The following is a 15,549-nucleotide window of genomic DNA, read 5'->3' on the forward strand; positions in this document are numbered from 1 at the left end:
TGGGCAGGGGCAGAAGAGAATTCTTTGCCACTTCCAAAGCCTTCAGCCAGAACTGGCTCCTGACCAGGGTCCTGGTTTCAGGGCCTCTGCTCTTTGGGCCTCTCTCATCCCAGCAGAGCTCTGGGGTCCCTGGGCCATTGGAGAAGGGTCCTCTGCAGAGCTGCATTTCCCCTCTCAGAGCAGGGAGCTGGCAGCTACCTCTGCTCCATCTGTTCTTCTTCAGTGATGGACTCTTTAATGTCAGATTGTGATCCCACAGGGACACACTCAGCTAATCTGCTGCTTTTAAGATTTTATTTGTGCAATAAATGGATGACAAGGTGGTTTGCAAGTACATAACACAATAAATGGTTTTACAAATGCAAGTTTTCTGCAGAGCACTATAGAATAAAATACAATATCACTACAGCATTTAACACTGATCTCTGGTTCATTCATATTTCAAGCAGTAATGTGTCCATTTTATCATCTGGGAAGCCTCTTAGCTTTAGTTTGGGTTGTTGTTTTGTTGGTTATTTTTTTTTAATACACTTTTATAAATTAGCCAGGCAGAGATTTAATAATAACTTGCATTTGTAGAGCTTCTTTCATCTCTAAGGATCTTGGATTGCCCTGCACACTCGCTGGTATAAAACAGAAGTTACATGCTGAAGGATCTGAAGGATCATTTGCTCTCTGCCAAAATGCAGCAGCAGTTGGAATGCTCAGCAAATGCCATCAAGGGAGGAAGCTGGAATCCAGCACTGGCAGCAGCAGGAGAACTTGGAGCTTTCCTTTATAAAGCAGCTTCCTTGGGGGGTGCCCAGAGCAAAGTCCTCTGCAGAAGAGGTCAAGGGATGTTCAGGCAATCTGCACAGGACAAGATGCTCAATTCAGCCTGGAAACTGGGATGTTGGAAACCAGAAAATTCTCCTCTTTCCAACTTTTGGGATCCATTGTTTCTGGATCTGGAGAAGCCGAGAGCATTGGAAGGCTTGGGACACTGGTCCCTCCTATTCATAACATTTTACTTTAGCAAAATACCCAAGAGCAGACAACTTGATCCATCAGGATGGGAAACTTCTAAGCAAGGCATGAGGTCTCTCAACCAAATGTTTTAAGTGGAAAACCCCAAAACATTTGGATTTGGTGATAGGACCTTTATCAATTACCCAGCTTTAGAAACAAAGAGAAAGTTCTTGAGCTGCTGCTTTGGGGACACTGATGCTCTTCCAAATATTCCTACCCAAGTTCTTTGCTTCTGAGATCCTCATGGGGCTTTTCCAGCCCTCTGTCCCTGAGTTTTGGTGTCACTGAAGTAGCTGCCATGGAGTTTATCCAATCCCTCTCCTGAAAAGCAAATGTTCAGAACAAAGCTCATGCATATAACATGTGATTGGAAAAATATTTACAGATAGTGAATTGCCATCTCTGTAGAAGGAAAACATGAGAAAACAGAAACGTGATCTTTATGTTAATACAAAGTTTTTAAAATTTAATTTAAGAGACCAGCTGTTTCTGCTTCTCTTATAAGAGCTTAATTGGTATATAATAGCATAGTTAATTAAATACAAATCAATAGTTTAAAGCAGCTAATTGATATTTAATATGTATGGGAAAATATAACTTAGTTTGTAATATAATTAACTCAATATTAAATAAGCAATGGAAATGCAATTATGCCTTTACAACAATTATAAATTTTATCGTTCTTTAATAAACTTGCAATTAGGCAGGATGAGCTGAAAATTATTAACCAGGTATTATTGGGCTATTAAACATTTATTATCATTCCTGGTGGAATCTGGCTACACAACAGGACATGTTATGCTTGTGTTAACAAACCCTAATTACTGCTCCACACCTTCAGCCTTGACCACGGTGGCTGATCAGGAATTTGGTTCCCTTCCCGACTTGTAGGTGGAGGAAACTTCAATTTTGGAAGGAATTCCTTACAGGAGAAATCTTTCAAAGCAAACTCAGCCAGTCTGGGCATAAAGCTCCTTTTCTCCAAGCCCCTGAACTCTTCTTGCTTTGAATTGGCTTTGACTTTGTTGTCCCTGGTGTTGGTGATGTGGGGTCTGACCTTGCTTCTGCTTTGTCTGAGGGGCTCTTCTGTAAGTTTTGGGGTGAGTTAATGTAGGTGCAACTCAGAAACATGCTTCTGCCATGTGTTTTCCAAATAAATAATTTAAATTCACACCTCTTCAAAGCTCCTGAGATAAATTCCAGCTGTAACTGGTTCTGCTCTGCTGGGAAAGCTGCTGGGGAAATGGCTGTTGCCATTGCAGGGAAATGGATGGAACTGGTTTTAGGGTGGGGGACACACATGGGTTAAAATGTTCTGTGCTCAGTGGTGTCTCAGCAGCCCCCTTAAAGCCAAAACAAAAATGCTTGGTGCCTGCTTAACTGGTTTAGTTTTAGGTAGCCACTAAAAGCCATGAAGTGGTTGAGATGTCCTCAGGCATCAGAGTCATCTTGAAGTGTTTTACCTTTTAAAGGCCCTCTCAAGTATTTAAAGGTGCCTTTAGCTATAAAGGTTTTTGCATGTTCTCACAAATTTATGGTATGAATTATTGTAATGCAGTGCTCTTGTATAGCTCCTTTCATCATGGGATATCAAAGTGTTTTATAAGCATTAATTATAGCACCCCTCAGGGAGGCAAATGGCAGACAGACAGCCATCCTGGTGTGCCTTGATCCAGGCTCCAGATGGGTATTAACCCAGATTTCCTCTGGATCCAGCCCACATGCCTCAGCCCTGACTATCCCTCCATCCTGCCAGGGCAAAGTGGGGACCTTTCTGGGGTTACCCTTCTCTTGGGTTGTAGCCCCCAGCAACAGCCTCCAAACCATGATCCCTTTCTCAGGGAGCATTGAGGAAGGGAAGGTGAGGGCTGGACACGTTCACCACCCAAGGAGGTTGCAGCTATTGCCCCCTCCATCCCTGGTCCCTCCACTCTGCTTTGGTTCAGGATGCTCTTGGGGATGTTTGTGGATGGAGACCAGGAAAAACCCAGCCAAGCATCCACAGAGAGCCCCACCTGCACCTGCTGGGGTGTAGGAATTAGTGAGATGGGAAGCCTGGCTTGCTGAGTTCCCCTGGGGGCTGCACTGCCTGCTGTGACTCTAATCTAATTGTGTTGTTTTAATTACGCTTTGATACCTCGGTGCCTGTTGGAGGCTCAATAGGAATCGATGCAGTTTTGCTTTCCTATCAATACCAACACAAACACCTCTTATCTGCCCTGCAGCCCCAGAGGAAATCTCAGGCTCATGGCCACATGCACATTGTTGGGTTTTTTTGGGATGTCTGTTTTCACAGGCGTGACACAACCCCTGGTGAAAACCCCACTGGCAGTTCAAGGTCTGATCACTTCTGGTTATCAGATCTCTGAGGGCCTTTAGCTAAATCCTGCTGCTGACCAGGAATACAAGAGGCAGCCAAATGCTCTGCAAATCAACACCTTTCTGGGTGTATTTCAAATTGTTGTGGAGGGAGGTAGATCATAGCACTACTGCTCCAGCAGGAAAACCTTTGCCTCTGGGATGGGAGGTGGCTGATGTTTGTTTGCCACCTCCTGTTCATGAGGACTCTTGACTCAAGAAACAGCAGTGGATGCTGATGGTTTGTTCATCTGCCCTGATCTGTCTCATTTTTAGACACCTACATCTGAGTCTATCACCACTTTTATGGCCAATGTGACTCCCAGGCACCCCCAAAGTCATCCTGGGGAGGTGAGATGCCCATTTTTCTCTGGGGGCACTACATGAGGTAACAATGTGGATTTAGGGGGGTAATTAAATTTCAGCTTAATCTGAGCACCTCAAGAGGATTACTTTTGTCTCAGCTTCAACTTCAGTGGGATTACATGGGAGATTTATTTGGGTGAGCTGCAGATGTCCTCCCTGATGGAAGCCTCAGGACCAAAACCTTAGTCTTCTGCAAGGTGGAGCCCTGTTTAGTGTTAGATAAAGTGCTTTAAGTCATCTTGGGTGTATTCTGAATGTCCTGGGATCAAAAGAAGTCTGGTTTTTTCTGCCTTTAGGCTCTGGTTCTGCCTCCCCCTGTGCTCCAGAGGATGCTCACCCCTCTGCAGCCCTGGGGAGGGATCCTGCCTGTCTGTGGCTGCACCCAGAGAAACCTGGGTGCCTTCCACAGCATGGGGAGCAACCTTCCTCTGGGTACTGTCCACACCTACAAATCAAACCCAGGTTTGCATCCTGGGCTCTGCTCTGGGGCTGTTGCTGCCTCTTCCCCCTTGCCGTGCAGCACAAGGCGGTGACGCTCCCGACGCTCCCGAAGCTCCTGAAGCTCCCGAGCTCCTTGCTTGGCAGAGGGGGCTCTGAGGAGACCACAGCCACATTAAGTAAACATCAAAGGGGCTTTGATCAGCAGGGTTCTGCAGAGCAGAGAAGCCCCCGAGGAGCTCTGCAGGTCCACAGGCAGGCAGCATCAGGGACGTGGTACCTTAATTTTCTCCACTGCGACACGGGAGGATTTGTTTGAAGAACTGGGGCTTTTTGCTGCTCTGAGAGGCACACGGGGAGAGCACGCGTGCACTCAGCCTACTTCTGGAAAAAAAAAACCAAAACCCAAAAAAAAAACCTTGCTCAGATCTCCCTCTGTTTGTTACTGATAGCCAGAAAAGCCCCATTAAGAAATCAAGGCATCAAAGGCGTGAGGCTCCTCAGACTCTGACACTTGGCTGCTTGTAGGGGCTCTGCTCTGCTTCTGAAGAGCAGGATGCCTCCAGCCAGACTTATCTTCCCTTCTGAGGGCTCTTCCCCATTTCACTGGGCTGCCCGCTGAAGGAGAAAGGGATTAAAACCTCCATGTTGTAGCAACATGCTGAGCTGGAGGAGGATGGAGCTCAATCCCTCAGCTTAGTGTAGAAAAGCACCGGAGTGGGCAGGGGATGGTGACCCCCCTGTCTCTGCACATCCATGCCTAAGCACAGCAGCTCAGCAGTGTCTGGTAGCAGCTGATTTGGGATCCTCAGCAAATTTCAGCTCTGAGAGGCTGACCCAAGCCTGGAACCAGCAGGATTTGCTCCCTCCAGCATCCCCCTGCTCATGTCCCCAGCCTGCTTTCCTAATGTGGCTCTCTCTTCTCTTGCAGAACTGGGGCTCCCAGGAAGAGGATGCTGCCTGGTACTGGGGTTCATGTACAAGGAGAAGTACCGCAGGATGACTGAAGGTGAGCAGATCCCTCACCTGCTGCCCTCCTTCTGCAGCAGCCTTACTGCAAGGGACACAGAGGTGCTGCCAGTAAAAGTGTGACAGGGTCTTGTTCACACTGAGAAGAAAATCCTGCTTCTCCTTTGAGTTACAGAAACACAGAATTAGTCAGGGAAAGGACCCCTCTGAGATCATCAAATCCAACCCTGGATCCACTCCCCCCGTGGTTCCCAGCCCATGGCACTCAGTGCCACATTCAGGCTCTTCTTAAAAACCTCCAGAGATGGAGAACCCACCCCCTCCCTGGGCAGCCCATCCCAATGTCTGATCACCCTCCCTGGGAAGAATTTTTTCCAAATGTCCAACCTAACCCTCCCCTGGCAGAGCTGAAGCCCATGGCCTCTTGTCTGACTGATAGAGCCTGACTCCCCCCTGGCTCCAACCTCCTTTCAGGGAGTTGGAGAGAGTGATGAGGTCTCCCCTGAGCCTCCTCTTCTCCAGCCTGAACACCCCCAGCTCCTTCAGCCCTTCCTCTGGAGTCCCTTCCCAGCCTCATTGCCCTTAAAGTTCTGAAACATCTCAGTGGGTGTGAGAAGCCCCCTGCATGAAGCTGCAAGAGAAGAGCAGGAGCTTATGGGTTCCATACACCCAAACCCCATCACCTTTCTCCCATGGAAAGGTTTTGTCACTTGGGAAGCCAGTCCAGCAATTCCTTCAGCCTTTTGCTCTAGTTGGGTGGTGGTGCTTCCACTTGCCTCCTTCAGCTCCCCAGTTTTCAGTGTCTCTGCACCCCTCAGAGGAGCTGTTCTGCTGTTCATCAAACCCCTGCACTCTGGCAGTGATGTCACTAAAATTTCTCTATTTATATTCTAGTCATCCCCCAAGTACTTCATGAGCATCGATTAATCCATAGAAATATCATAAATAATTATGAAGCATACATAATAACTAAACAAAACCTCTTTCTGCTCAGAAGAACTGACTTCCTTTCTTCTGGCAGCTTCCTTGCTTGGCTTCTCTTTCCCAAGCAAACGTTTCCCAAACTTTTCTCTTTCCCAGGCACCATCTCTGGGGGATCAGGGAAGGATTAGAGGTCCCTGAGCCCTGTCAGGATCCTGAGGTTGTGTCCAGGAGAGTTTGGCTGCTGTGAGGTGACCCTGGGGACTGCAAACTCGACCCACACATGGGTTAAGTCCTTGGTTTGGGATTTGCTTGGAAACTATTTTGCCATGGTAGTGCTTTCTTTAGCTTGCAGGGGTGGTGTGTTGCTCAGGGCTTAGCCATAGGGGGGTCTGATGATTTTTGAAGAGGAAAAGGTGTGAAAAGGGGTAAAGCTCTTGTGGAGGCAAGTTTATGGCTCAAATATCAGTTAAAAGATCAAAGGTTCCTCCAGCTTCCCAGGAGCCCTGGTACCGAGCTGCTAACATGGGGAAAAGACTTCACAAGGCTTCACCTCCTGCTTGTTAATTACCACCTGCTTTTTAAACATTGATTAGAGAGTGCTGCTAGCAGGAAGGGGCTGCCCCTTGGGAGAGGTGGTGGCAGGGTCTGGGCTGAGTGCTGTGAGAAGGAGGTGGAATTTCTCTCTTGATGCCTTCCTATGGCAGGAGCCCCACGAGGATGCTCACAGGGTGTCCAAGAGGTGGCAGAGGACCCATTGATCCTTTGGGATCGCCCACAGCAGTTCCTGTCCCCCAGGTTGGATTCAGTGAGCCCCCTTTTTTCAGGCTTTGCATGGAGAACACAAAGAAACATGAGAAGCCAAAAGGAAAGCTTTTGTGTCAGAAAGGGAGCAAAGTGTTGCCTGCCTGGCACTGTGCAGGCAGAGAGCTGCTGACCCCTGTTTAAAGACACAAACTATCAAAAACCAAGTCTGGGCATTTCCATGGCTCCAAAGACCCCCACCAGGACTTGTGTTTTCACACAAGTGAAAACACTTGCTAGGGGTTCAGCTCTCTGGTCACCTACAGCAAAGGTGTTTCCTACCCCAAGTTACCCTTGGGGTAAAGAGAGAGACATCTTCCCTTTTATAAAAAGTGGGAGTTTTTCCTCTTTTTGTTGCTGGCCTCTTTTTGTAGCAGCCCTGTTAATCATGGCAGGGGAGCTGAAAGAGCTGAAAGCAGAGGTAGGGAGAGGGGCAATGGGATAACTGAGAGGTGTGGGGCGATTGCAGGGATCATTGGAACCTTGCTGTCACTGAATAGGGGCATCCACAAAATGTGCTTGTAGCACAGGGGGACTTGGGGGCTTTGTCAGCAGGAAGGAGTCACTTGGTGGGGAAACTTCTTCTCTTGGCTGTCACCATGGAGAAGATCCAGGCTGGACACATGCAGACCCCTTGGCAACCCCTCCCAGCAGTGTGGAATACACATCGTGGTTTACAGACGCTCTGTGGCCATGTCCAGGAAGGGTTTTGGTAGCATTTTGTTGCTCACCAGCCGGCAAGCTGTGGATGTCCATGAACACAACTGAGCCTCTCCTCCTGGGTGAAAAGCCAAAAGAAATGTCTGAGAAGTTGGTTTGCTCTGGAGGAGTTACCAGGTATCAGTGCCTCTTATCAACATCTCCCAACCTGTGCTGTGAAAAAACCAGACAGGCTGGGTTTGGGGAGAGGTTGGGGTGTTTACAGCCTGTCCCACACTTTACCCCTTGTGGTGATTGATGAGTGTCTCTTCTGTGTGATGGGAAGGCTGCTTGGTGCAAGGCTGGGAGCTGTAAGGTGAAATGGAGCTGGTGACAGCTGTAGACAGAGGGGGAGAGAGAGGTAGAGCTGTCTGGAATGATGGCCTTGCAATAAAGATGCTTTAGAGTTAATCCTCCACCATCTGTCTTCATTCTGCTAATAACCCACTCCATCAGATGCTGCTGACTGTTTGTTAGCATTCAGAAACAGAGACATGATCAGGAGGAGCAGAATGTTGGCTCACCAGAGGCTGGATTCCTCCTTGGGAACAACTCTTCCCCTGGCCACAGCTTGTGGACTGGATGTCCCCAGGCCTGTGCCATGGTGATGCTGACTTAACTCCCATTTCCCCAGGGATGTACTGCCCTGGCTCAAGGTGATGCTGGAGCAGAGTGGTGGCACCCATGAGGCAGGTGATCTTAGTCCCCCAGGAATCTTCATCTTGAGCTAAGCTGAAAATTAAGGCTCATTTTTCTATCCCTTCTTCCCTTTTGGTTCCTTTCCCAAGGGGTGGGCTGTGAAATCTCTCTCTTCTCATCTATCATGTTGGGTTCCTGCCTAGCCGTAGCTTCAGCTCCCAAGCTGGGCTTGCTCCCCTCTCCTGCAGTGGTCCCAGGCAGGTCGGTACATCCAGACATCCATCCTGCTCAGGCAATTTTTCTTCTCTTCTGTCTTTGACTTCTTGCCAGCTCCAGCTCCAGTCATTAGCAAGCATCACTGCAGCAATTATGGCACTTTTTGGCTGCCATTCATAAAGCTGCTAAGGGGAAGCATTAAGCTCTGAGAGGTGTCAGCCTCCTCCTTCACCACCTGTTCCTGACAGCCATCAGTGGCTGGGAGGTGCCTACAAACCATCTCCCTCCCCTCATTTCATCTCCCTTTCTGGGCTCTTGCTTGGCTCTCCTGTCCTCCTCTGCAGTGATCAGATGGCACCGATGTGGGATGGACCCCTCTGGTGCTTGGGTCTGGTGGAGGGGATGGGTGGGCTTCATGTCCAAGGTCAAGCGTTGAAAATGGGGGGAAAAAGGAGGAGAAGGACTCTGTGGAGCATCCTCCTCCTGGAGCAGCCAGTGGTTAATGAGCTGTGCTGGAGGAAGGACAAATTCCCCCTCTGCAGCTTGGCTGAGAGCCCTGAGTTCTGCTTTGCTCCTCTCCACCCCTCAGCTGGGGACAGGACCTGTATCTGCAGGCAGCCTCCTGGGTGCTGGCTGCAAACACGAGGGTGCCAGGAGAGGACTTTGTGCTGGGGTTATCTCTGCCAGCACCTGCCCTCCCCTGGCACCAGGGCTGGCAGCAGAACCTGGGCTCTGGTGTTCTCTGTGTTCAAGGTGTCTCTTCAGTGCACAAAGCTACAGCAGCTCCACACAGCAACCCAGAGTGCTGCTCGGGTTTAATTGGGAGAGGGTTGCTTAGCAAATCATCATTGCTGGGTAATGAGTGAAGAAATCTGCTCAGATAACAGCTGTCTGAGGCCTCCAAGGCAGGAGGATTTTTCTCTAAAGGCCCCAGGGAATGCTGGTCAGTGCTTACACTTGACAAACCTTGAGCTTGGGGAGTAGAGATGGTGAGAACCTGGAAGTTCTGCAGGCTGAGCAGCAAACCTCACCTCATCTCCTTTGTTCAGAAGATCTGGGACCTGATCTAAAAGTGCTGGGGCTGATGCAAAGCTTTGGTGTCTTTTGCTGGGGGAAGGTGGAGGTTCCAAAAGGACCCCAAACCTAGATGGTTCCTCCATGTACCTCCATGTACCTGCTCTGGGTTTAAGTGGGAGAGGGTTGCTTAGCAAATCATCAATGCTGGGTAATGAGTGAAGAAATCTGCTCAGATAACAGCTGTCTGAGCCCAGGCAGGAGGATTTTTCTCTAAAGGCCCCAGGGAATGTTGGTGAATGTAAGGCAAACCTTGAGCTTGGGGATGGTGAGAACCTGGAAGTTCTGCAGGCTGAGCAGCAAACCTCACCTCATCTCCTTTGTTCAGATTTGCTGGGGCTGATGCAAAGCTTTGGTGTCTTTTGCTGGGGGAAGGTGGAGGTTCCAAAAGGACCCCAAACCTAGATGGTTCCTCCATGTACCTCAAACATGGAACACAGGTCAGGCCAAGGGGGACAATGACAGTGGTGGCCTGAACTGAAGCAGAGCCCCCATCCTGCTCTCCTTGTGATGACTCCAGCAGCCACACAGCCCTGATTGGGATCAGTCCCTGCCTTGCTGGACCTGGGCAGCTGCCTCTTTCTGCCCTGTGTTATCAGCTGTGGCCTTGCACATGGGAGCTCTGAATGGTTTGGGGTTTTTTTGGCTTCAGCGTATCTTTAGCCTGCAGATAGGTTTTGGTTCTTCCAGACATGTGGAGAGAACTGTGCATGCGTCTGGAAGCTGGGGTTTTTTTGTGGCTTATAATTATCTTGTACCATCCTTAGAATAATTATAACTCCTCCATTATTAATAATTGGAATTCCAGTCCTTGTCATAGATCACAAAATGGAGAGGAAGCTCAGGCCGAGGTTTGCATAATGTACCTTGGTCTAAATTGAATAATTGGTAAAATTGTGAAAATGGTTTGGTTTTCCCTTAGACTTTGGTGCTGGAATTAGTGAGATATTAGTGCAATTAACCAGGGCTTCCATTTGAGGCTGCAATCATTTGGTTTGTAATTTAGAATAAATGTAAAAGCCCACTTGTGCTTCTGAACGGATTATTTGTCCTCTTTAAAAGTATCTAATGGGGTGGCTGTCATCTAAGCAAGATACATTTGACCCATTTCAATTTGTTTCCCTTTTAATCTGCTATCTGTTTTCCTGGATCTTTTTTTAATAAAAACATAAAGAAGAAGTGGGTGAAAGAGACCAAAGGGGGAGAGAACAGACGTGTTAGAGATCTGGAGTTTATCATAAGGCAAAGTAACTTGAAAATCAAGGCTGTTAAAAGTGCAGAAAGCAATAAAAAGAAAACACCATTTGGAGATCGTTTCAAGGGACGAGTGACTTGTCAATGAAAGGTTGCTCTGTTCAACTGCTTCTTAATAGCTTCTTGCAGGGAATCTGCAGCTCCTGCAGGAGCAGAGGCTGCGGGTGCTTTTGCAGCCTCTCTGGTGGGGAAGGGAGTGGGGAGGTTGGGGTGCAGCAGCAGCAATGCTGGGATGGGGAAAATCCAACAACGAGAGGGAAAGGAGATGGATTGAAACCTCAAACCACAATAAGGCTTTCAAACTCACCCTAATATTGAAGTCCTGTCATAAACTGGGGAGGCTGGATGCTCTGCTGGGGGCTGTAGGCAGACCTGTGCCCAGTTCAGTCCCATCCAGTTTCAGCCACTCTTCCTTCCCTCACCCTGAGCATCCTTCCTACAGCACAGATTCAAAGCTCAGCTCTCTGTCTGGTCACATCTTAGTGCCTGGAGAGAAACCAGCTGGGGCTCTGGGATGGAGTCTCTGCTGTTTGGGGGGAAAACAGCTTGTTTGGGGAAGCTGGCTGTGCCTTTTCTTCAAATATCTCTGCTTGAACACCCTCTCTGCTGTCTCTGCCATAGTTGAAACTGGGTTCAGGGAAGGTTTCCTGCCAGGAAAATGCTCTGTTAGAGTGTGGCACTGAAACATGGTGACTTATTCATGCCACCCATTAGCAGCCCAGTGAGGCAGTTGCTGCCTCAGAATTGCTTGGATTTATGGGGACACTTAATCTGGATCTTGCAAGTGACTTTTACATCTGTAGCAGCAGAGGCAGAGCATGAATCTTCCTCAGTCTCAAGGATAAATGGGAGCCAGCCCCTCAGCACTGTGAAAGTGACCTTTCTACTCTACCAGGTGCTTCTGGAGAAGCTCAGACTTTCCACAGTCTCCTGGCCTGGTGGTGGAAGGGATCTGTCCTTTGGGACCAGATGTTTAGGGTGTTCCTTGCTTCAGCTCAAGCAGTGCTGGCTCTGCTCTACCTCAACAGCCCCTAGAAAACACGAGCAGCACCGTGAGCATCATCTCCTCACACTTTATCTTCCAAAACTTTGCATCAATCTGGGAACAAGACTGCTGCAAAGCTTTCCTTGAAGCTATGGGATCCCTGGCACCAAAATCCCTTGGGACCCACTGTAGCAGTGTCCTTGTTCTTAGCTGATCTCCAAAGCTCCATGTGGGATGTGGTGCAGCATTGCTGGGTGCTGTCCCTCTGGGGCTTGGCAGCTCTTACCTTGAGCACTGTCATCCTGGCTCCCCAGAACAACACAATCCTGACTGATTCAGGAAGAGGCTGCACTGAGCCTCTTGTCCTTTATCTGACAAAGGCATTTAAGAAAGAAAGAGGGGAGTGGATGGAGCGAGCTCCTGAGAACTTGTTACAGGTGCAGTGTTATCAGCAGAGGTCTCAGTGATATTTGTGAGGCTCTGTGTGTCTGTTAGCTAAACAAGGCAAGGATGTAAGCAAAACCCAAGGAAAAAACAGCAAACAAGCTCTTTCTTTTTTTTTTTTTTTTTTTCCTAGTGTCAAGGGAAGACTTGGCAGGGGGTAGGTCAGCTGGAAAATGGGGCAAAATACAGGAGAGGCAAGTGCTGCTGTGAGCCACATCCCTGCTGGTGAACTCCATCGTGTACATGCACAAGGATGGTGCTGATGGAAGGGTCTTTTGTGCCCTGCAGTGTGGGGAAATGCCTCCCCATCTCACCACTGCTCTCTGCCAGCCTGGGAGAGGGGGAGCAGAGCTTCTCCAGTTGTCTGCAGCACTTGCAGTGCAGCCCAGACATTCCACTGATGCTAAATCTGATAGAAATCCTGGGAGTTTTAATGGTAGCTGTGGTGTTGCAGCAGTTAGTGGTCTAAAGGTATAATTTTATTTATTGATTTTTGTAGCAGTTCCCTGTGGAAATCTATTGCTCTGTGGGCTTAAATGACTATGAAGCTTCCTTGCTCCCCAAGAAACAGCATTAGATAAGCTGGGAGCTGTTTTTCCAGCTTCTCAAAGGATCAACCAAAGCCATTGCAGCCATACCTGTGTTGCTGACAGCCAGGACTGCTGTGAAAATGCCTCTCAAGCCAGGAGAAGCAAATCCACTGTGTGACTGCAAGCAGAAACCTGGCTTGTCTCGAGTCCCTCAAACTACAGCCAGGCTGGGGGGTGGGAGCTGAGGAAGGTTGTTAGGAAGATGAAACCTTTCTGCTGTTACACAGCCTGTGGCTTTGGTGTGCTAGGAAAAAGCTCTAAGAAATAGTCTTGAAGCTCTGCTCCCCGCTGGTGTCCCTGGGTGTCACATAAGGTCCCCAGCCTGGCAAGTGAAGCTCCTTTCTTACAGGAGCAGGGCAAGGCAGAACCATTTCACAGCTGTACTGACAAATCAGAAGAAATTCTGGGTTTCAGCCAAGCAAATGAACCAGGTCCCATTTCTCAAGGAAGCTGGGACTTGGTTGGATTTGACTGAAAGGTTCTGCAAAGTACCCAGCAAAGCATCCTGCTTTGTTTGGGCTGCCTTTGGTTTTCTTTAAACCTTTCAAAAAATCCATTCTTACCCTAAGGAAATGGTGAAATACTGCTGTAAAGTATCCAGCTGGAGGCTGCAAATCCTGCTCTTCTTCCCAAGCTCTTTGCTGTGTCTGGCTGAGCCCTGCCATCCGTATTCACTAAATGAAACCCAAGCCCATCAGCAGCCTTCAGGTTCAGGCTGATGAAGACAGAAGAAGCAGGAATGGAAGGAACAGGAATGCTCTAAACCCTGAAGGATCAGGGGGGAGCATTTTGAGGGGGTGGCTGGGAGTGAAATTCCCTTTGGCCAGACAGGCAGCAGGATGGATACTGAGCATCCAAACCTGACCAGTCATGGGCCCTGTCTGTACCAGTCCTTTTATGCCCAGGATTGGCTCCCAGAGGTGTTTACTCAATCTATAAGTGTATTAATGAGGATAATCTTAAGATGCATCCAGAGATACGATTGAGATGACTGTTGTTTTGGGGTTTTTTTTCCCTCTTTAACAAAGGTTTCCTACAGATGAGGCAAAGAGAAAGGAAGTGAAATATTTGGTGACTAATGATCCTCATCAATATTCATGAGGCAGTATGCATTCTGAGATTTAAACCAAAGGAAGAATGAGGAAAGGAACTGACTTTTTCAGAAGCTAAAGAAATACTTAGGTTGACCTGGAGATAAGTATGCCAGGTCTTTGTTGCTGGCAGCTCAGGCCAGCATTCGATTGAGAACTTTTCAAAGAGGAGCAGGGAAGTTGCAGGGAAGGTTTCTGGAGATGGAGTGGCAGGGGGTTGGCTCCTGAGGCAACACAAGTCTTCAGCCCAGGGTGAAATTCATGTTGTGCTGTACAAATGGGGAGGCAAGCAGCCCCTACCCCAGGAACCCACATCCTGCCTCTGATCTTTCATTACCTGAGGAGGGGAAGAGAAGGAAAACTTCTGCAGAGGAAATACATGAGATGGGGCTTTGGCAGAAGGAGGTTGCTCTGGGTGTGCTCCAGCGACAGCAGAGGGTGGAAAGATCACCAGGACCTTAATATTCAGATTTATTTACAGCAAGAGTGACTCAGCCCTGGCAGAAAGGCTTTCCCCCAGCTCTCTGCATTTCCTCTCTTTTAAATCTTTTTCTTTTCCTTTTCTGCCAGTTGCCCTTGACTTCCTCCACTTCCCTCTTGCTGCTTTTCTTGCCTTGCCACCCCTTCCTTTTCTGAGTGACAGCTCTCCCACCCCTGCCCAGCTCCTTTGCCCTTGAGACCATCTCTGATCTGTGCCCTGATAGAAGGGCTGAGGATTGACTTTGGCTTCAGCTTCATTAGGAGGCAGCCTCATTTGTCAGCTTGTTTGTTTCCATAGCTGCTTGGGGGATGGCCGGGGCTCCCAGCTCCAGCTTTATTCTGGAATTAACTCCTTTTTCAAGGCTTTGCAGGCAAGGTCGTTGCAGGTGGCCTTGCACACTCCTCTCCTTCTCATTAATCGATGTCAGGGAGGTTTGCAGCAAGGTTGGAGCCAGTCAAGGGGAGACAGGAGACTTCTGCCAAGGCTCAGGGTGCTGGGAGAAGCTGGGGGAATCTGCAGCATTCCCAGCTGGAAGCAGGGGCTGGAACACTGAGGTCCTGTCTGCTTGGAGGGAGCTGGGAGGGGAGGTCTCAGTGGTGAGATCCTTGCAGGAGATTCTCTGGGTCTGGTTGCAGAATGGTTGCAAGTAATGAAGATTAATTTCTCTTGTCTCTTGTCATGGCCACCAATAACAGCTTCTGGTTTTAATCCAGCTGGTCAGATGAGGTTAATCAAATGAGTTTCCCAGGTTTGTTTTTTCGGTGGTTTTTTTTTTTTCCTTTCTTTCCTATTAGTTGGTGGATAAGGCATCAACAGGCACTCAGTCTTTGACCCCTTTAGGAATCACCTCCTCCTGCCATGTGTCCCCAAAGCAACTTCCCTGGAAGTTGTGGTTTGTGCCAGAGGGATTCAGGCTGCTTTTGGTGCTGCATGTCCTGGGTACCACCACACCCCCGGGAGGGAGCTTGAGGAAGATGCTCCTGGATGTTGCCAGAGGCATTTTACTTCAGCGGATCCCCAGGTACTGGAGCATCAGTCATGGTGGGGCTGGGATGTGCAGGGCACCCAGAGCCTTGTGTGTGGTGCTGGGAATGCCCAGGGATTAGAGAGCAGGGTTGTAAGAGCTGAAAATAGAGGAGGTAAATTTATGTAGTCTGGAGGTGGCTCAAGGGGAGACACTACCAGAGTCTCTAAATACACACAGGGATAGAA

General features: G+C 48.7%; 1 protein-coding gene across 1 annotated transcript in view; it reads left to right on the forward strand.

The window, feature by feature from the left end:
* Window positions 1–15,549, forward strand: part of KIRREL3 (kirre like nephrin family adhesion molecule 3) — a 270,602-nt gene that overhangs the window by 181,626 nt on the left and 73,427 nt on the right. Inside the window, 1 exon segment of the mRNA XM_030464796.1 lies at window positions 5,102–5,179. Within this exon segment, the coding sequence (XP_030320656.1) occupies window positions 5,102–5,179 (78 nt within the window).

The sequence above is a fragment of the Calypte anna genome, chromosome 24 (assembly GCF_003957555.1).
Source record: "Calypte anna isolate BGI_N300 chromosome 24, bCalAnn1_v1.p, whole genome shotgun sequence".
Classification (NCBI taxonomy): domain Eukaryota; kingdom Metazoa; phylum Chordata; class Aves; order Apodiformes; family Trochilidae; genus Calypte; species Calypte anna.